Raw genomic sequence first — 23,453 nt, 5'->3', positions numbered from 1 at the left:
TTCCTTCCCTCCAGTCCCAGTCAAGGGTGAGGTAACACAATGCTTGTTTATTGGTAGGACAGGACAGCTGCCAACTCAAGACTCTAGGGAGACAGAAGTGTCTAACTGTAGCAGGCTCAGACAGGGTAGTGCTTCGCTCCCTAGATCATCCCCGCATTACAATTTTTAATCTCAAAACCTATTTTAAAATTAATTTGTGTAGCAGATACAGAAAAAGCGATTTGAATATTTGTTTCCATAAAACTTTCTCCTTGCTATTCTCTCCTTCTAGCTGTCTGTCATAAGACAGTTACATTTGCCCCAAAAGAAATACCATAAAGATAACTTTACTCAACTTTTGACAACGTGGGTAGTTTCATACAGCATAAAAACAAGACCTGTATGCTATACCAGTAACAAATGGAACACGTACATACTAAGTGCTTACACCAAAACTAGACTAGAAATACCAGCTGGCAACTTACAAAACATTTCTGACTGGTGACACACCAAATAGAACGCTCTTTCTTAATGGCAAGAAATCAGCTTGAGATTTTCTGAGACATTGCATGGAAGATGATCTTGCAGTGTTTCCACTCAGAGCCTATTCAGACAGCTGAATTCCAAAAAAGCTAGTCAGGCTCATGGAAGAAGGCAACTGTGACGAACAAAGAAAGATCTAAGCTGGGTGGAGACATGTGTGGATGGAAGTTGGGGTGCCACCTCTTCTGGGAGTAACAGTAAACACATATGGTTGTGTGCCTCTTCATATATACTCTGACAAATCAAAACATTTATTTTGACAATGACTTGAGATGGGTGAAGCTGCTGTCTGCTAACAGTCTTTTCTCTCGTAGCCACTACCAACTTTGCTAGTAGTACAGTTAAGATGGTGTGGGCATGTACAGGTTTATAACCTGATTTAGTTATGAATTCAAAAGCTGATGTAACTCACCTGTTATTAAAGTTAAATACTGATTAAAGTTAATATAATCAAATGTTTCATATTTTTCCTTGTCAATGATGTCTAGGTAGCAGAAAGGACACAGGAAATGTGATCCATAGGGGAAGATCATCTGGGAATAAAGAGTGGTCATCAGCCTAGACCGCAGAGGGAAAATGTTCCCTTTCCAGTTTACACATCTGAATTAAAAACAGCAGGTCAGAGCAAACGATGAACCATGAAACCAAAGACTTGACTCCCCTGACTGTTAGCTCATCAATCTGAACAAGTTCCTTTTCTAGTTCCTAATTTTAATCTGTAAAATGGGTAATACCTACCTATCCAAAAGTTGTTTGAACAAAAAAATAAGATGGAAATGTTTACGAAGCATCTTCACAAACTGAAACATACTTAAAGATACAAGGCAATGTCAAAGGAACAAGCGTAGACCTCAAATACATTTACTCAAACATCAGCAGAGAAAAATCAAAACCTGTGATAATGTTAGGGAAATTAATTTACAAAAGTACAATTTCCCAAGTTAATATGAATATGGTTTAATAATTGTGAAACTTAAAAATTGGTAAAATTAACAAAGTATATTGACTAAAGACAATTTTTTTCCAATGGTGGCAAGTATTATGCAAACATTTATCAATGCACAAGGCTTTTAATCCTCTATTATGTACTCTGCATTCTGCCTACTATTCCATATGAAACATGATACAGTCAGAGGTTTCTTTGGCAGACATAATCACATGCATCAATATGTCAGACTCAAAGCATTTTCTCCCTTAAACTTACCTGACTAAAAGCATCTTATCAAAACACAAAAAATGAACATTTTTAATAAGCAGTTCAGTTTATAAGAGCCTAGAAGGTTAACTAAAAGTACAAAGATAAGTCTTTTTGGAAATTAAGTTAAAATAGGAATAAACTTTACATTTTATTAAATCAGCAATTATAATCACCTGTATATACTTTTATTAGCAAAAAAAGATACTGATGATAAAGAAGGGAAAAAAGAAGGGAAAAAGAGAAAGAAAGAAAGAAAGAAAGAAAGAAAGAAAGAAAGAAAGAAAGAAAGAAAGAAAGAAGGAAAGAAAGAAAGAAAATGCACCTCAGACCAGAAAAACAACACGAGTTTTGTGGAAGCTGCATTTTATTTGAAAATTCACCCATTTTTGCTAACATACATTTTAATATTGTAAACAAAAATAGAATCTGCAGAGACAATGCAACAAGTATGCTTAAACTGATGTATAGAATTGCTTTCCTACAACAAACTTTCCTTCTTAAGGCCCCTCTCAACCCAAATGTTAAGATGTATTTACACAAAGCACCGATCAACAGTGCAGTTTATTTTGTTAACTAAACTCTTGGCTAGACATTAACTTTAAAGATATTATTTCCCCTTATTTAAAAGTAACATGATCATAACATGGCATGAGCCAAATAAAAAGTTCAAGGATTTTGTCCCCTTCCCTCCCCCATAACACCCCCTAGAGTTTTACAAAAAGAAGGAAAGTCTTGAAGTGAAAGCAATTCCTCACATTCATTTTGGAAAGGCCCTAATGTCAAATGGAAAATAATGACATGCCAAGCACAAAGCAGTAAAGTTCCTTCCCAATGCACTAATGCTGAATTTAAAATGTAGTGCTTTTCCTAGTCAGTGAACTGTTCCCTTGCAAAATCCTAGGCACAGAATTGACTATAAGGATTAATGCATTTATAATGCTTTCCTAAATACCATAGAGACTGAAAATTCTTAAGCGATTCAGACCTATGGATTTGCCTTAAAATATTTAGTGCTCTGTATGTCAGCTGAAAAGCATTCTGAATCAGATCCATTCTTGTGGATAAAAATCAAACACACCATGTACACCCATACTCATTTTCATAAGGTTTGATACAATATTAATGTTATGTAAATTGATAATCATAAATAAATACAAATACTTAGGGAATGTCTACTGCAAACTGAATATATAATTTTTTTAAAAAAAAAGAAAAGTTAACATTAGTTACTATTTCTGTATCTGGGAGGATGGGAGAAAACAAAGATATTGCATAATTAAGAGTTATGATTTTGATCCCCAAAAAGAGTCCTGGTGCATTACAGTAAAGGACACAGCTCTTCTCTCCAGGCAGCTTTTCCAAATACAAAGTTCACACTTTCCAAATAAGGTCTTTTTCTTGTAAGGTTATTGATTATGAGTATTAATAGAAGTTGAAAGAACTGAAAGGTTAGTCACCAAAAAGACAGATCTTAGTCTGAAATCATGGCAATTCTTGGCTTTATAAACTGTATTAACACGTTCTCCTATAGACTAGTTCCAGTCTCCTTCATGGGCCTCCACTGTGTTACTGTAGCATTCTAATGGAAGAAGGGAGTTTAGAGACAGCAGTTTGGATTTTGCTGGAAGTACTTGCTGCTAGAGCACTTGTCTTTTTGGAATAATTCCATTCTCTTCCATCTAGTTACATAAACTGTATCTGAAAAAAAGAAAGTGTAAATTAATTCATTGTATTCTAGGATGTCTTCTCACAAATAAAAATGCTTTGTGATTTTTACCCATCAATGGGCTCAGAAGTGTTCAAAGCATGCTTATCACAAACCTTGATTATAAACACAGTCAGTATTATCAGATTATCACATGCCAGAACTCAATATTTGAAGCCAATTATAGGGCCTTCTAAATATCTGATTACTAAAAACCAAGGAGTAGAAGAAAGAAGACAAATGAACAATTTCCCATGATGAGTTCAGAAAATCTCTCCAAGAACACAAACATTCTACATAGAAATCTCTTCCAGGAAAGCAAAATTTGAAACATTATATCCAAATGATATTATAAAATTAGAGATAATTAAGGGAATAGTAATATTATGCTTACTAATTCATTTCTTTACTAAAATAAATACAAATCTGAAAGATCTACAAAGGAATACTTTTTTCAATTGGGTATCACTGTTCACTGAGATACTTCACTCATGATATCCATTAAATTTCTCACCCAAAGACAGTACTGAAGTAGAAGTGCTAACGAACTACTGTCAAATCAGAAGAGTACAAACAAGGTCTAGAAGGTGTATCTACACTGGGGGTGATAGCACCAAGAACAAATTACACTGTCTTCTAGCAAAAGCTAGCAGTGTGGATCAAATGCAGAATCCTTCTATTGAAAAGGCCCCAAGGATTCACTTGCCCTTAATTAAAATAATAACAACAACAATACTAATACTACTACTAATAATTGTTCAAATGAATTCTTCACACTCATCCTTGCCATTATGTTAAAACTAAAGATGTTCCTAATCATACTCCAAGCAAATGTATAAAACTGTGTTGTTCCCTATAGTTCTTTTAAAACTAACTAAACACCCAGTTTTTAAGAGCAGTATCTGATCTCAACCATCTGCTGTGAGCTGTGGAAGCTTATATGTAAAGCATGAAGATGGTTTTTTAACTTCACACCTTCTTATTAAAGATATTTTCCAAAGTTATTTGTCCTTATAGCCTATCTTGATCTAGTTCTACTCGCCACCTAAAGAATAGAGCAGGAGGAGGAAGAGAGGGAACCTAGAGCCCTTTAAAGGAACTAAGGAGAAGAATGAATGGTGCTTAACTGTTTGATAAATCTTTTAAAAAGTATTTAGGTAAGTCCCCATCTCCCCCAACAAGCGGCAATACCTAAAGTGACTTATAAGAAATCCTCCAAAGAGAGCTCTGCAAAAGGGTCCTTTCCTGAGGCTCTGTGAGGACTGTGACTGGAGGGGCTGGATGCTGCCGACAGCTGGGAGAAAGAGACAGAGAGAGGGAAAGAAAAAAAGAGCTCAGAATGACAGAACATGAAAGCAGAAAATGTAATGAAAGAAGAAGTGGTTTTTGTTTTGTCATCCTTAATAAATATAAAGGCAGCCTTTGTAGAAAAAGGAATTAAAACAAAAATTTCAGTCACATGTCAAGCTAAAGGGTGTCCAATGGCATGTGTTTTTCAGAAAACAAATTGTTTCTGAAATTCCAAAGGAATAAAGGCTTCTACCCAAAAAGGCTGATATAAGCTGACCCACGGTTAAGACTTTTATTCTATGTGTGCATGGGAGAGGGGAAGAAGCACATAATGGTGGTGTTTTTTCAACTGAGGGAAGATGGCTTCCTCAGTCCTGGCTACGTGTCAACAGTTGTACAAACTCTGACCTCAGTCTAGACCCAACACATCTAGCTGCAATATTCTTTCCTTCCTTCTTCATTGGATGTGGAAATCCTACCTTCAGTGCTCACACTATTTGTAAATCAAGGTGGCTTCTGTCTGTTACCTAGGCATGGTGAGCTGATATGTATCCTCTGGGAGGGGAAAGTGACCTTACAGGTCATCTAGTCTAATTGCCCACATACTGCCCAGAATACAGGGAATTAAATTAAAGATTTTTTTATTCTGCTTCCTGCTTGAATGTTCACTTGATTCTTAGAATTTTCTGATACGGTTTAACATATGGTAAGGCAAGTAGAATGTCTGTTGAACTCAATCTTAATTATTCCCTAAAAGAAAGACAATTCCTGAAGAACCAAGATGTTCATTTTCACGTATGTAACTCCTTCACTGAACCTACTTTTTAGAGAGTTCAAACCCAACATGAGCCATTTTATTTCGAAACAAACTTACACTACTTTTCCCTCCCCCTGCATAAGATCGCGGAGTCATGTTAAGCACACAGCTATAAAACATGAACTGTCCTTTTAATGGGTGTTCAACTGAGTATTATATTGACGTCGACTAACTGAAAACAGTTTCAATTCATACTCTCAAATCATATAAAAATTTTTAACTCCTCCAAATCTGTCTTTGTTGGTTCAAAGTGATCTCATTTCACCTTTTAATTTGTTAAACATTTCTTATTGACTTTTATTTTTTAAAAAAGAAAAACATTACAGAGAATGAATGGTCAATGAGTTCCTGTAAATACTACATCAAAAGTATATGCAATTTGCTGTTTTGAATGCCAAGATCAATTCATAGATTTAGAAATCATCTTCAGTTATACCAGTGGTTTAGTCATTTTTCTAATCCATACCTTGTTCTCAGAAATAAATATTCAAAGACAGAAGGAAAGATGATAGGATTACACAGCAGCTACAGATGGGAGGACAGGACACCATGTCTGGCTTTGAAGATTCAAGTATCATTCACACATAGAGACCGAGGTACAATTTAATTGGCAAGATGTCTCTTCCTCTTTCTTCAGACCAACCATGGATAACCATTCAGAGGCAGAATGATTTTGAGTGAAGTGACCGTCAGTCACTGAGCTGGAGGGGGTCTAAGATTTACTGGATTTCTCCCCAAAACAAATTTTGTCTTCCACTTGAAGTTAAAATAAGAACAACAATGAACCTTGCTTATTGCAATTAGATAGCTTTCAAAATCACAAGTCTCCTATGAGAGCCACATACTAACATGTCTTCTTAAATCACATCTTTTCATGAGAGCAGCAGTCTGAAGACCTGATAGTCCCAGAGGAAAATGCCCCTGACCCATATGATCAAAGGGAACTTTTGGCACTTTTGAAAAAAATGAACTTCTACTCGTCTCAATATATGAGCATGCTCCTAGAGGTTTACAAATAATGCTGAAGATGATGATTTTCCTTAGGAGAAAAAGTGCTAATTTCTAACTATATTCCTAGTATTCTCATAATTAATATTTACACGTACATGTGTCCCACACTTATAAATATGTAGTTAAACTGAAACATGGAAACACAAGACAATACTCCTGTAGTAAGTTTCATATCATCAATATCCTTCTCAAGCAGATGAGACTGTGGCCCAGACTGATTTGGCTGATTGTATAGTGTTTCAAGGACAAGGCCACACAGCAGCTTTTGACCATCTGGTGCCACTGGTTCCTGACACCTGTGCCAAAGCATAGGCACACCATGCAATAATTAGAAAGCTGTCAGCTCACAGAGTAAAGGAAAAAAGAGGAGGAAAGGAAATCTGCTGCAATAGCCTCATCAGTGCTCAAGGAGAGCAGGAAGAACAAAAGAGCACAAAGAGTCAACAGGCTCACAGTGGGAAAGCAGCAGCAGGATTTAAAAAGTCTGAGAAACTGCTGAAACTACCAAGGCCCACTCTCCTTCACTTATTAGTCTTGTAAATAAATTAAAAGAAGAGTAAGGCTGCTAAGTATTAGAGAATAGGGAATTTTTTAAGAAAGAAAAAAAATCCGAGGACTTCCAGGCAAGATAGTCCTGTAGGTACCATATTTTGCTGTGTGTAACATGCGTTTTGCCCAAATTTTTGAGGGAAAAATAAGGGTGTGCATTGTTGGGAACTGCCCTGACTGGTTTCAGGAGCTTAACCACCCCCATGGCTAAGGCTGAGTGAAGTGACCTTGGGACCATAAGCCACTAAGGAGACAAAGCTTATCTCCCTAGCAGGGGCACTGCCTCTGCTCCTTTTACTTCACCCTGCCTGGCCCCCAATGCCTGATAGGTTAGCCAATGATGGGTAAGATTCCTCAAGGGAGGGATGACCTAAGACAGGAACGATAATGGGAGCCCCAGGGAAGGACTTGGGGGCTACAGAAAAAGGGGGTGATAGACCCTCACCCCTCAGCTTTAACAAAGCCTGAGTCCTCAATCTGTCTTCAAGAAGTCTCCTAATCTTTTGACTGTCTTACTTCCCTTGTCTGACTTAAGCCTGAAACAATGCCAGTGGTGGGTGCAGCCCTGTGCTGGAAAGGGCGGGTTCCCTAGGGTGATCAGGCCTAAGAAAGAATGCATAAAGTCCTGTGAAACCTACTTTGTTTAAAATGCTCTCAATTAAATGATAAGGGTCCAAGCACGAAGTAAGTTTGCTCCCCAAAGTTTTATGGCCATTTAGCTATCTGACCCTGACTCAAAATAGGCCCTCAGAGTTCTCTGAATATTATCTGTTGTTTGATCATTTCTGCCTGACAATGATTAATAAGCTTTACATATATACCCTGTATTCCTATACAAACTGAATCCAATAAAAGCCTCTCGAGGCAAGGATTGGGGCGCTCTCCTCTTGAGAGGGTGGCCAAGGTGCTCCTGGGCTTGCTCTCCCCTTGAGAGAGAAGTCGTGCTGTCCCTTTTCCTCCACAGGACTTGGTAGTCCGTGTGAATTTATTTTGTCTCATCCATAATGCCAAAGACACTGTGTGCCAGTGTCTGAGTCAGCACATTATATCTGCATCATACTAAGAATGCACATTATACATAGGTGGTGCTAAGCTGTGGGTGCACGTTATATGTGGAGAGCATTATACGTGGCAAAATATGGTAAATGCTACTCACCTACTTCCACAACCACATCAAAACTACAGCCCTGGCAAGTGTGGCTCAGTGCACTGAGTGCTGGCCTGTGAACCTGAAGGTCACTGGTTCAAGTCCCAGCCAGGGCACATGCCTGGGTTGCAGGCCAGGTCTCCAGGTGAGGGTGTGTGAGAGGCAACCACTCTCCCTCTCTTTCCTTTTCCCTCCCTTCCCCCCTCTAAAAATAAAATCTTTAAAAAACCACAGGTAAACTACAGAAGAATCATCATTCAGAAGTGCCTGAAATCTGGCTGAATGGAAGTCCTACAACTAGGTAATCAAAGAAGACTCATAGGAGAGGAACAGTGCTGGTCCCACAGCCATGTGTCAGATAAAAATCAGGAGGGATATCTGCTCCTCAGGGGTTCCCATCCCCAGCCCAGGGTTCCAGTGCAAGAAAGAGAAATCCCCATAGCTTCTGGCTATAAAATCCAGCAGGATTGAGGTTGAGTGACGAGGGCTTCCACAGTCCCAGGCAGTTCCTCTTAACAGGCCTTCACAGGAACTTAGAAAACTTCTTATGATAAATAGCATATAAAAAATACAACAAAGCTCCATGTACTTAAGTCTATTATAAATATTTTCACTTAATCTTTATAGCAATTCTTTAAAGTATACAAGTTAAAAGTCACCATTTTATAGATGAAGAAACTGATTCTCATGAAAGTTACACAGGCAACTTTCCCTGAAATACCAAGTTAGTGAACAGTTGGGTTCAGAATATTGAATTATATACTACGCCCAAAAGGCGAATGCTGAAGTCCTAACCCCCAGGTACCTATGAATGTGACCCTATTTGGAAATAGGGTCTTTGTAGATGTAATCAAGTTATGATGAGGTCATTAGGGTGGGCCCTAATCCAGTAACTGGTGTCATAATTTATAAAAGAGGGAAATGCCTGAAGACTGTCATGTGACAGAGGGAGAGATTAAAATGTTGCAGATGCAAACCAAGGAACAACTAGGACTACCAAAAGTTGGAAGAGGCAAGAGAGGATCCTCCTCTAGAGGATTTGAAAGGAGATAGCCCTGTGAAAACTAATCTCACAGAACTGTGAAAGAATACATTTCTGTTGTTTTAAGCTGTCAAGTTTGTGATACATTTTGTTATAGCAGCCCTAGGACTCTAAGAACAAACCCAAATGCAGTTTTACTGACTTCAAGGTTGGTGATTTGTTTCCTCTCAAAAATCTGAAATCCTAATTAATTTCAACTCAGCTAGAATTTATGGCTGTCTTTAACATACAGGAAAAAGTTAAAGTGAGAGTAGACAAACTTTTAAAAAAGAGACTTCTCTGCTAAACATTACACAATCAACAACCCCTGTGCTTTCTGTACACATAGTGCTCTACATAGTCACTCATATTCAGCATGAAGGTTTTGGAGAACTTCACAGTCACCCAAGATTTTAGAAATATCTGGTTTTAAGGCAAAAAATTAGATTTTTACTTTTTAGAAAAAATATCCTCAGCAATAAAACTGTTAAAATGGTCTTATTCTACAGGTTGTCATTAACAATAGTGATCACCAAACAGGCCTCCTCAAATTTTTGTTTTGACTGAGTCTAGTGTATGCGGGGGACCCCGGAAACATTCTCAGCTATGGTACAAAAATCCCAACTCCTCAAGTAAATTCCCTCATGGTGTCTTCTACTAGGCAAGGATGAATGGGCATAGTACACTGCTGACAGAGCAAAAGGCCTTCACAGAAATTCAGCTGCACAGATCAGCTGACAGAAGCAGCACTGCCAACACCCACAATTCACACATGAAGAAGTAAAAAAGCCCCCACATAACTAGCTTAAAAGCAAAGAGAGCCATTGCTTCTTACACACAAGAAAGTCATTAAAAAGGCCATTTTGTGGAAGACTTGAATTATTCCAATATCTAAAGCTAACAGTATCCCTATTTAGAAGGGTAAAACGTACTCACAACAAACCATTGTTTCCTTTCAGACACTTAACTGATGTCAGACTTACTTAAAATTGGCCATTACAAACAAAACCAAAGCTGCTGTTTTGCATCTCCAGCTTTATCCTCCATAAACAAAACTAGAAATCCTCCATAAAATAATATCCAATACCAATCAAGATACACACAAAACTTTTACTATGCTTATTTTAAAACTTAAATGCCCAAATGCAACGTTCTATGGTTTTCATATTGCTTTGGGCAAAATAGATTAGTAAGGAATCACTGTGAGTTTCTCATACAAGTGATATGAACATAATGAGAACAACCCTCCCCTGCCATGATCTTCATCATCTATACATGCCGTACAAACATTCCTTTAAAAAAAATGATACTTCACATCAAAGTGACTTTCAAAAGAAAATGGAAACTAACTAGGTTAACTGTCTTCATGCTCAGTAACATAGGAGTTGGATATTGCAATACAGAGTCTACGAACTATTGGTTAGCAGTGGACATTTCAATTTATACACCAGTAGTATTTACACAGAGCACAAGGAAGAAAAGGTGTAAGAGTCCCCATTCTTTCCAAGTTAATAAACAGACACATTAGTAACCTACAACAACCAACCAAAAAGTGAGCAAATACTTCTAGTCAAGATGGCAGCATAGGCAAACATGGCACTTCTCCTTGAACCACCACATCAAAATTACAACTAATAAATAGAACCATCACTAAGAACCATAAGAAATTTGAGCTGATGGAAGTCTGACAACTACAGAATTAATGAAAACACAACCATCCAACTGGTAGGAGGGCAGAGACAGAACAGACTGGTCCCACACTCAAGTATGGTGGATAAAAATTTGGGAGGGCCCTGGCTGATGTAGCTCAGTGGATTGAGCAACAGCTGCGAACCAAATGGTTGCCAGTTTGATTCCCAGTTAGGGCACATACCTAGGTTGCGGACCAGGTCCCCAGTAGGGGCCACATGAGAGGCAACCACACACTGATGTTTCTCCCCTTCTCTTTCTCCCTTCCTTCCCCTCTCTCTAAAAATAAGTAAATAATTATTAATTAATTTGGGAGAGATATCTCGGGAGCAAGGAGTCCCAGCCCCACAACAGGCCCTGTAGCCAAGGGTTCCAGTATCAGGAAGTCCCCACATGTCTGGCTGCAAAAACAAGCTGGGATTGGGTCAGTGGAAGAAACTTCTGGAGACCCAAGTAGTTCCTCTTAAAGAACCCACACGTGAACTTACTCAGGCACTCCCACTGAGTTCCAGCACTGGGGTAGCAGCTTGAAAGGCACCAGTGGCACATACGGAGGAAATGAAGTATTGGGCATCAAGGAGAGAGCCAGAGGACAACTTTCTCCCAGAGAGAAGGGCAGGCAGAGGCCATTGTCCCTTTTCTGAATCCTACCCCCACAGAGCTTGCAGGCTGGTGCCATACCTGAGACTCCATCAACCTGGCTGATACTGTTTGTCCTACCCTGGAAATCCTCTGAGACTCCATCTTACCCAACTTACAGGCCCACCAAAGCTGCTTTTATGTATTAATGGCTGGTCTTGTTAATGCTTCAAAACTTCCCAAATCTTCTTAAATAAGCAACAGCCACACTCAGTGAATCCCCAGACCCCATACCTCTTCCTAAGTGGCCCCATGCACATCACTATAGCAACTAGCCTAGATTCACAACTTGTCTTTGCCTGGGAATGTCCAACCCCAACACAAGTAGCAGCCACCTTAGACTGCTTTATAGCTCAGGCAGGGTGGCCCCAGGCAAAACACAGGTTGGGGCTGATATTGGCCTGCACCACCCAGGAAATCCCAGAGCCTATGCACCCAATGGACAGCTACAGACAACGTCAGAGTACCATGACCCTGACCCTAGACATCTGATTCTCCATGGAGGGCAGAGATTGGTGGTCAGTGGTCACAGCTAGTCCTTGCAAATGACTGGCCTGGGTAAATCCCTCCCACTGATCTGCCAACAGCAACCAAGACTCAACTACAAGAGGATGTACTCAGCCCACACGAAGGGCACACCTCGAGTACCCAGCTTGGATAATAGGGGAGGCTGTGCTAATGTCCTACTACATTAGGACACGCTACCAAGACAGAGAGTCATAGCAACTCTACCTAATACATAGAAAACAACATAGGAGGCTGCCAAAATGAGGAGACAAAAAAACACAGCCCAAATGAAAGAACAGAACAAATCTCCAAAAAAGAACTGAACAAAACAGAGATAGTCAATCTATCAGATGCAGAGTCCAAAACACTGTTTATAAGAATGCTCAAGGAACTCAGTGACAACCCCAAAAGCACAAAAAGATCTGGCCAGAAATGAAGGAAATGAATAATTTACAGGGAAACAATTGGGCAAAACCAAGAATCAAATCAATGATTTGGAACACAAGTAAGAATAAAACCAATCAGAATAAGAAGAAAAAAGAATCCAGAAAAATGAATAGAACAGTGTAAGCAGCCTTCGGGATAACTTCAAGCATACCAGCATTCGAATCACAGGGTGCCTGAAGGAGAAGAGAAAGACTAAGAAATTGGAAATACATTGGAAAAAATAATGGAAGTAAACTCCTTTACTTTGTTGAAGGAAATAGACATCCAAGTCTAGGAAGCACAGAGAGTCCCAAAAAACATGGAGGCAAAGAGGCCAACTGGAAGACACATAATTAAAATGCCAAAGGTTAAAAATAAAAAGAGAACCTTAAAAGCAGCAAGAGAAAAGAAGTTAGTTACCTATAGAGGAGTTCCAATAGGACTGTCAGTTGATTTCTCAAAAGAAACTTTGTAGGCAAGAAGGGACTGGCAAGAAATATTCAAAGTCATGAAAAGCAGGGACCTACAGCCAAGATGTTCTACCCAGCAAAGATATCATTTAGAATCAAAGGGCAGATAAAGAGCCTCCCGAACAAAAAAAAACCCTAAAGGAGTTTATCATCACTAAACCATTATTATATAAAATGTTAAAGGGGCTTGTCTAAGAAAAAGAAGATCAAAACTATGAACAATAAAAATGGCAATAAATACATTATCTATCAACAACTGAATCTAAAAAACAAACTAAGAAGAACAGAGACAGAATCATGGATATGGAGAGCATTTCAATGGCTGTCAGAGGGGAGCAGAGTGTGGGGGAATGGGTGAAGAGGTAAGGGGATTAAGAGGTACAAATAGGTAGTTACAGAATAGCCTGAGGAAGTAAAGTACAGTATAGAAAATGGAGTAGCCAGAGAACCTACACATGACTTATGGACATGAACAATGGTGTGGGTACTGCCTGAGGGAGTTGGGGGTGATGGTTGGAGGGGGTCACACAGGGAAAAATTGGGACAACTGTAATAGTATTAGCATAATAAATAAAATATAATTTTAAAAAGTGAACAAAACTATTAAGTACAGAAGAGAAAAAACCACCACAGAGATCTACTATTTTCCATGCAGTCAAACATCTAAGAAGATCACTAATGTACAACATATTTTTTTTTAAATCACAATGTTAGGCATGAAATAGAACTTAAAACCCATCTTTAAGTAACCAGCAGTTACATAAGCCAGCACAAAAAAAGGGAACAGAAAAGGGTTGAGTGTATAAAAAGGCATAATTTCAATACTACAGTGTTGTTTATTAAAGTTATAATGAACACAATTTCCTAAAAACCACAATAAACTTTCTCACTTCCAAGCTCTAATGTAGCACTTAAAGTAACCTGGATAATAATGTAGAACAAAACACATGGTTTGGAATGCCTCACTAAATAGCAAGAAGATAAAAATATCTAGGAAGGCTGAGGTACTCTCAAAAATACTAATTTGATTCTAAGAGTAAGTAAAGCAAAAAAGAACAGGAGCTGTAAGTTATGCCCTAGGTGAGTGATGGCTTCCAAAAACACTTCAAAGTTCAGGGAAAGACTTTTGGCAACAGCTATAGAACTGGATTTTGATTTAAAGATTTTACTTTAATGGGATTTCATTTTACATTTAAACTACTGTTTACTTTATAATGTACAAAGAGATGTCCTCTGCCCTCAAGAAATTTTGAATCCAATTGAAAAAAGAGAGAACAATTAAAAGGCAATTCATTAAGAAAAATTATGCTGGTTACAGCTAGGACTGAATGGACAAAATTAATCCAGGGAACTGGCTAAGAATCATTAAAAAATAAGGCATGAGAAAATCTCATCTACTTTAAATATAAATAGTTCAATTTTAAAATCATTAAAAATATTTAATCATAAGTCATTTTCATTCCTTAAGGTGACCGTTACCTAATAAATATTTTAGCTTATAGTAACTATTAGCCAACAAATTAAAGCAATTCTGAACACTGCTATATTTTCAATGGTCACAGGTAAGTGAAAGGAGAGATCAATGTGGAATAGAGTTATATGCTAGAAAAGTTAAGTTTTTCAATCAGATTTACTTGTTTGATAAGTAACGTTCAAAAACTCTTATGAGTCTGGTACTGTTCTAAGAATCAGGGACAGAGAACTAAACAAGTTACATAAAAGCCTGTCTCTATAAAGCTTACAACCTAGTATAGGAGTCTCTTGCTAGAGTGGACAGATGGGTGCATGAGCAGATGGACAGATAGGCAGTATCAAGTAGTGATAAGTTCTATAATGAAAAAAAATGCAGACTAAGGAAAAGACCTTCAGATCTCAGAAAGTCTGGAAAAGAGTGAGATATGAATAAAGAATGAGTAAAGAGTAAATCCATTTTTATGACAGGGACTTCTGGCAAAGACAGTAGCTGCAGAACACTGAATACTTATAGAGAATTGTAAAGGCATGGGAATCAAAGAACCTGAATATTCTGTTTCATTATTACTCTTACAAGAGGCTTTGTGAAGTAGTTTCAAGACATAAGGAAAGCTGAGGGGATGTCTTATACATTCAGTTATATTTAGATTCACTTCCTTCGATTTTTTGTATACAGGGATTTGAATACAAATACTGCATATAGAAGGTCATTCAAGTATCTACATAGTGGATTAAATTAGAGTAGCAAGGAACACAGGAAGATCTGTAAAATAAATATGGGATAAAGAGGTTCAAATCCAGGTGAAAGTTGTAGAATGCAAGAAAAGTGGATCTAATGATAGCCGAAAGACAGTGGGACTAAGTGATGAGATACACGAAAAATGAAGGGGATAAAAAAATTGAAAGTAACATTAAAAGATTTAAGATTCTAACTTTTAAATGATTCAAATGACTGTGCAAGGAAACCAAAGCCTCTTTAAGTCACTATATTTCCTTTTTTTTTCTAGTTATCAATTTGATTCCTTCATGTGCTCTTTTTAATCAGTAATATTTACCACTACATACTTTTCAAATTTGACTTCTCAACTAAAAACTTATTACTCTAATATTCTTACTCTTCAATTCTGGGATAAAGTAATTAGGAAACGGCATTTCTGTCATGGTTTCTTTTCATGCACATGGGAATTCTTGAACTTTTTTGGTATTTCAGTTGAAGAGTTATGTGGATTTTAGAGGCAACAGAATATAAAAGTTGGGTCAACAGCTGATGCTAGAGGATCAGCAATTTTTTAAAGGTAGAGTTTTACTCAGATTTCTTTTTTAAACCATATTAAAAAGACGAAAATGAAAACGAATATATTTCAAGGTTGACAGTATTATCCACAACTGCAGAGAATGTTCTTGACAACTTATAATAGTTATATCCTGAATGTGTAAATGCAGTTTATAATCTAGCAGGAAACCCAAGGTCTCTGCAGAGTAGTTCTCACAAAGGGAAGACAGTGCTATTGCAGTAGCCACATAAACTCAGTCCTATTAGTGGAGAGGTAGTGTTTACCAATGAGCACTGGATCAGGATCAGGGACCAGTTGCATTTCACTAAGTTATTTAGCTGAAGAACCTTTATAAGTCTTAGCTCTCCATATCTATAAAACAAGATGGTGATACTAGGCCCATCTACCTTACAGGTTATTTTGAGAATAAGGTCAGATAATGTATGTGGAAGTGCTTGGAAACGGCCAGCTAGAATTCAAGCTTAAGGTAACAATATACTCTGTTTCTGAAATAGGAGCTTGAAAGAGAACACCCAGATGGGGTTGAGGGTTTATTTAACCATACATCAGGGAAAAATTTCTGTAGTCAGCAATTCCTGATAAATTTGTAGCTCTGGACTATAGCTTTTTCTCTTTAAATACACTGAAGTTCTTATCACTTAGTCTCTTACAGCAAAGAAATTAATTTTAAAAAAATAAATGATATATATCTGAAGTTAAAAGAAAAAAGTAAAGGGCCTGGAGGAAGCATATAATCTCAAAAAAACATCTACAATACTTAGGGAAATCAACATCTTAAAAGATAATAAAAATCTAGTTTATTTTGTTTAGCAAGTTAAATCAGTATTTAAAAGTACTGCTGGTAAATGACAGAAAAAAAAAACTTTACACACCCATTACCCATTTTATAAAATCAAATGAATAAAAATAAACTGACTTTTATAAAAGAGTAATAACTGCATCCATTACCCCAACATCCAGTTATCTTCACTGTAAAATACTTAACTGATTAAGGAACAGGAAGAAAAGGTCACTGTAACATAAAAAAAAAAGTGGCAACTGGGCAAATACATGAATTGCAAAGAACATGGATTTTACCTCTTATTAAGAAGTAAATTCAAATCTACTCCCAGTTACTGGTACTCCCCAAGATGCCAATTTATTAAAATTAGTTCAGTACTCAGAAAAGCTGAAAAATGAAAGAATCTCCTGTGCTTCGCTAGTCTATGAAAGATAGAGACTAGATTCAAACTGGATCAACACAAACTAATTTTGGCAATGTAACACTATATGCACTGGCAAATACAATACTACATGCATTCAAGCGGAAAAAGAATAACAAGGCCATTACCAATTGCACTGGCACTCCAAATGCCAAGGCACTGAAGCTCTGAGTTCAGGGTTTCTAGGGTTCACAAAGGAGATCATGCCAGAATCATGAACAGAAAGTAGGTTCCTTAACCTCAGACAAACCGTCCTCTGGATTCACCAACTGTAAGTTATCAAGAATGTTCCATCTTTAATATTTGTAATCTGCTGTCCTTTCCTTCCAAATAATCAATATTCCTAAAAGCCCTTAGATGAGAAAGATATAAAGCAAATAACATCCACCATGTAGGAGAATAATGCTAATAACTTGTTTCTCAAGTTTTATAAAAGGATGTTTTAGCATTGTATTCCTTCCACACCAAGCACATTAAAACAGTTACATGTAGTGCATTAACTGATACCTGTGCTCCTGATACAGGGCCAAAGGGATTTGGTGGTCTCATGACAGGTTGGCTGTATATTAAGGTTGGCTGTGTCATTACAGGTACACTTCCCATTTGAGGCGGCTAAAAAATAGAAAAACATCAAGTTAAAAATATCGACTGATAACTCCCTTATTATAAATAAGTAAACAAGAAGGATGATAGGGAGGAAAAGTACTACTACTTTTGCTCTAACTCAAAGAGAAAAGTCCTGTAAATGAAAATAAGACTGACAGCCTAAAACTTTTAAGAGTACTGACTTGGTATGGAAAGTCTTTAATGTGCCCATTTTTAATGTCTGTATAACTGCTTACTACAGCACAGCAGACAAAATAATTTAGACCAAAAAATTTCAACTTTGCCCACTTTAGACATGGGGAAACTTAAAACTGTAAAGTGACTAAGATATTTCAAAGTCAAATCAAGCACTTGATATCAAATCAAGTTCTATGCCATCATGCAAGGGGTAACAAGTGAACATAACCGATTCTTTGAAGAGGTTTACTCTCTATAGTTCTTTATTTCAGACATTTTTAGGGAGAATCAAGAAGAGGCTTAAATTTGCCCTGGCAGGAGTGGCTCAGTGGATTGCATACCAGCCTGCAAAGGGAAAAGTTGCTGGCTTGATTCCCTGTCAGGGCACATGCCTGGGCTGCAGGCCAAATCCCCACCCTAGTTGGGGGTGTGAGAGAGGCAACAGGTCAATATATAACTTGCACATAACATGTTTCTCTCCCTCTCTTTCTCCCTCCCTTCCTATCTCTCTAAAAATAAAATTCTCCCTCCCTTCCCATCTCTCAATAAATAAATAAATAAATAAATAAATAAATAATCAGAAGAAGAAGAAGAAGAGGGGGAGGAGGAGGAAGAGGAAGAAGAGGCTTAAATTTATACACAAAGAGGTAAGTTCATTCTTTACTAACTGAAAACAGAATCTCAATTGACCATGTCTTGATTTAAAAACCACTACTCCATGGTAAAAAGTAACACAATCACTGACAAAATTTAGCATACATAGACTACTATATTATTTTGGTTAAAATGCAATATAAAATCTTATCTTTCTATGTGTTCTATTTAACCTTTCAAGTAGACTCTTATTTGTTGATAGTCACTTTATTGCTTGAGTTATTTGTGTAGATTCCTTTCTTATGTAATGACCACCAACCAAAAGCTGTGAAACTTCTTCATGTATAGGAAAAGAGCTACTTCCACAAGATGTAAGTGAACAAGTAACACAGAAGCCACTTTAGCAATACAAAGGGATGTGGTGCTGTCTCCCATCAGCAAGAGTTCCTCAAACACGTACAAGAGGTTGAAGCCACTACCTCCATTTCTATCTAAGTGGGTCTATATATGAAGAGAGTTGAGTGTAAGGCTGTTTAGAATGTGGGCTGAAGCCAGCTTCAAGGTTATTAAGCAGTTTGTTCTGTACCAACCACTGTCATAGGAAAATTTCTCTGCCTTTACTAGACTAAATTGACCTTTATATAATTCAAAAACTGTTCATTCCTAACCCTTCCCCTACAAGTATTAAGGTTATTTAAGACCTCACTGGCATTAATATAAGGCCACAGCAACAAATATTTGAAGTTAATAATATCTGAGTTTGTAATGAAGTATTAAATGCCTAGCAAAGTTATGACAGAAAAATAAGTCAAGTAATACTGTGAACATTAATAATGATATCTGTTGTATAATGACTATTCTAGAAATACTTAGGAAACCAATGAATGCTTTGGCACATACAAGATTCTATGTTAGGCACTAAGGATATGAGTGGCAATAAGTTCTTTTTGCAGTTAAGTGTGTAATAACTTATTACAAAGCACATGAAATATGAATCAACCTATTTTCAAATACTTACAATTCCATATCCTATCATGCCTGTTGGTGTAGTAGCAGGATAGGCCATTACAGGGGGTGCCTGAAATAGTGAAAGAAAAAGTAAACAAGGGAGTATAACTCCTGTATGTCAACTGAGTTCAAGGAATTAATAGCTGTAGTTCTACTAAAAAAATTGCTAAGACAGCCATGATTAAATGTGATACTTGTGATCATTAATAACTGTGTCAATTTGTCAGCTATAATTTTTAAAAAAATGTGTCAATGCTCAATGGAAAAAGGTGCCCTGCAATTAGCAGAAAAGTAGAGTGATTAGAAAGAAAAAACACCCTTTAACTTACTTCAACAGTGATCTAAGATTTCAATGGGATTTCATAGCCTTAAAAATCTTCAGATTTTAAGCAATATCCATAGTTCTAAATTTTAAAGTCTATTGACTATCACAAAAAAATGGTTACCCAGAAAGTGATATTACTGAATGTTTTCCTAGACACTTCAGCTTTTAAGCAAAGAAAAAAATTTCAAAATCCCAAATCAATTAATAATTTGATCTTCCAAAAAAATTAGTTTCCAAGGACCTCATTCACTTTTTTCAAAGGACCTCAAAGATTTCAAACCACTACTAAGTATGATTATTTCTATAATGCACACGTTCTTACAGAAAGTATGTATATTAGCACTCCTTCTTATTTATTCCATAAATGATTTAAACTATCTTCTACAAAGCAGCAAACCGGAAGAGTAATGAATTTTTACATCTGCTTATGCTTTAAAATGCTTAAAGGAGTCACCTACCACTAAGATGTGTTTAAGTTTCCCTCCTCCTGCTACTTTAACTCATACTCTATAAATACATATTTTAGATGTATTTGCTGTCTTAACAACATTCCCTGTCTATGTTACTTTATAATAAAAACTAAAACTGAACACAGGTTGTGGAAGACCAATAACACTGCTGAAACATTTTTAAAAAGACCAAAAAACAAATAAACCAAAAACAAAACCAAACAAACAAAAAACCAAACAAACAAACAAAAAAACCCTTGAAAATATATGGCAATTTGAACAAATGCATGAAGAAGGTAAATGAAGCGCAACTAAAGTGAATAGTTAAAAGTTTAGTATTTGGATGAGCACGTAGGACTTATTGGTCTCTACCTACTTAAAAACTGAGAGCTGCAAGAGCAGCAGACACACTGCCAAGTACAGCAGAAGCCTGTAAGATTTCATGCAGTTGTTATTTTCTACATTACCACAATCAACATTTCCCTTCATTCAGAAGTCATCAAGTGCACAGTGGCAGCACAGATACACACACAGACACCCAGCCATCTGGCAGCAAATGGCAGAATATTAAGCAAGAAAAAAAAATTTTATTTTCCATGCCATCATCAGAATTAATTCTGCAACACACCCATGAAATCAGTAGATGCTTGGGAGAATTTTGGCACATTGAAAATTTGAATGTGAAAACAAGTAATAGCTGAAAGGTTATGAGATTCTGCTATAGCAGTGGTTAATAGCATGCCAATTTATTGCAAAAAAGGCTAGTTTTTGGTCACTTACGTATTGTGGAAAATGCATGCCATTCTGTTTTTCCCAGGGAGAACAATTACATAATGCAATAACACTGGATTAGAACAAGTACTTACACAACAGAAAATACACAGAGAGCATTTTAGTTCACATGTACATTCACTAACTACCTAAAATCTCTTGTATTTCCAGTATCTAGAGGAAGAACATCTACACTAAAACACTATCAAGGTTGACAAGGGAAACTTAGTCTTTGACATTATCCCCTTGCATACATAATAGTTCATTGATTACAAGTGTCAAAAAAAGATAAAATCTATTAGTAGTGTCAACAGTACAAAATTCAGTGCATCCCATCAACAAGGCTGCATCATGTAACATCTACTAAAGGAAAAAAAAAGCAAACATAATTAAAAGAATTTGTAGTATAACATCATTATACATTTTAAAATACCAAAGAATTTGTTTTAAATTAAAAAGTATTTAAAAACCTTGACAGTGTTTAAAGATTAATAAAAAGGTTAGAAATGTAAAGAAATGTCATAAGCAGCAGTTTACCTAAGTAGTGAATCATATCACCAGCCCTAAATGTTAGTCATTAAAAAGAAATTCTATAAAATGCACAGAAATATTTTAACAAAAGTTTAAGAGATGATACACATCATCATATATAACACAGCATCATAAATATCGCTCTCATCAACTTACATACAAATTTTAGGTGGTTAGGTGCCTATTACATTCCAGTAGTCAATCTTAGGTAAAATGCTAGCTACAAATTCCTAATATTTCATACACATTAATACTAATTCAATACAAAATAAGAAAAAATTCATTGTATCTTTCTTATATGTTATCAATGTATAATTCACACCTCAGGCTATAAAACCCACTACCTAACCCTCCTACCATTCCCTAATCAGTGAGGTGTGTTACAGTGGGGGAACACTAGATTCAGAATCAGAGGAATGTTATTTCAATTTGAATCTGCTTTCTGGTTGCTTGGCACCTAGAAAAAAAATCAAGAAACTTCATCCTTATAACTGGGATGATACCTACTCAAACACCTTCAAGAGTGTACCATTTACAGACTAGAGATAGTGCCTGGGTGTGTATAAAAAGTAAACTAATTGCAAGGTGTTATTATGAGTGATGGTACCAACCACTATTAGTGAAAAATTACTGCTTAAAAAGGTGGCTAAATCAATATTATGTTCTATTTATGGAGACTGAAGCTACCAGGACTTTTTAGATAATGTCCCACAAAATTTTAACAGCACACTATTTTATGATTAACCTAAGGAAAACAGGGCAATGCCCTGGAAGGTATTTAGCAATGAGCAACTGTTACAAGGATAATGGGGATCTCTAATAACAACAAGAAGGCTGCAGTGTGTAGCTTGTGTTGTTAAAACACTGTTATTAGCACACTGTTACAAGAAAGTATGTTTCAAATTTTTCCATAAGAAGGACATGGTCTTCTCTGACCCAGGAAGACATTGGGATGGTAAAACAGCAGCTGGCCAAGATTAGAGGAGTACAACCACGAAGGAACACTGGAATAATTACAACTCTGTGTAATTAAAAACCGTTAATAGAACTTCAGTACAATGCTAATTATTTAGCATATATAATTAATCCCCATTCTTCATAGATTCTGTATTTGCAAATTCACCTACACACTAAAATTTATTTGTAATCAGAAAATCCATGCTTATAATGCTTTTGAGGTTATTTATGGACATATGCGGAGTGATGAACAATTTGTCTCCCTATGCATTTGTTCCCAGCTTAGGCTGAATAAAGTGAGCGTCTGCCTTTTTTTCAACTGTAACTGGAAGATGACCAAAGGATGGGGAAGGGAGCAGTAGTAAGAAGCAAGAAGCTTTGGCTCTGTGGCCATTGGACAGAACCAGAATCTCAACTCTGGTACCTATTACTGGGGTGGCCTCAGACAAGTCACTTTAACACCTCTAAACCTCGTTTTCTCTTTTGTAAAATAAAAAATACATAATTTACCAGAAGTTTTTAAAAAAGTTATGATTATAACCTAGGTAACACATGTGTTTACACACGTTTATACCCACACACAGTTGATTTGCTGCAGTTATGTTCTTCAATTCACACTAACACCGAATAAGCAAGCACTGAACCACTGTTGGGGAAATGTGTGTGTGTGTGAACCTAGCAATGGTTCAGTGTTCGGTGACTTGAAGAATGTAAGTGTAGCAAATGAAGAGAATCAACTGTACAAATTATATGACAATATTAATAAAAGCCAAGCAGCTATAGTTTCTTTACCAATGGTGAAATCAGAAAAAAATTAAATATGTTATTTCCTAGATAAATGAATAACACATCTGAAACCAGTGGCAAAGAAGAGTAGTGATTAAGAATATATGACTACCCAGTGTCTAAAAATCTACCATATCTCTTAAAAATTCTGTAATCCTGGACATAAATACCTAAATTTGTGTCTCCATTTCCTCATCTGTAAAATGGGAACAATAATATTTGCTACCATTTAAGGCTAATTTGAAGATTATATAAAATAAAACCATATTATTTATTAAAATATGCCTG

At 36.6% G+C, this 23,453-nt stretch overlaps 1 protein-coding gene across 1 annotated transcript in view; it reads right to left on the bottom strand.

Moving 5' to 3' along the window:
- Nucleotides 1-2,066: 2,066 nt before the first annotated feature.
- Nucleotides 2,067-23,453, bottom strand: part of PICALM (phosphatidylinositol binding clathrin assembly protein) — a 121,384-nt gene continuing 99,997 nt past the window's right edge. The window contains 4 exon segments of the mRNA XM_028516644.2: nucleotides 2,067-3,418; nucleotides 4,617-4,719; nucleotides 17,469-17,573; nucleotides 19,357-19,416. Of these exon segments, the coding sequence (XP_028372445.1) occupies nucleotides 4,627-4,719; nucleotides 17,469-17,573; nucleotides 19,357-19,416 (258 nt within the window). The 3' untranslated portion in view covers nucleotides 2,067-3,418; nucleotides 4,617-4,626.

The sequence above is a fragment of the Phyllostomus discolor genome, chromosome 6, assembly GCF_004126475.2.
Source record: "Phyllostomus discolor isolate MPI-MPIP mPhyDis1 chromosome 6, mPhyDis1.pri.v3, whole genome shotgun sequence".
Taxonomy (NCBI): domain Eukaryota; kingdom Metazoa; phylum Chordata; class Mammalia; order Chiroptera; family Phyllostomidae; genus Phyllostomus; species Phyllostomus discolor.
This window is presented reverse-complemented; position numbering and strand designations above follow the sequence as displayed.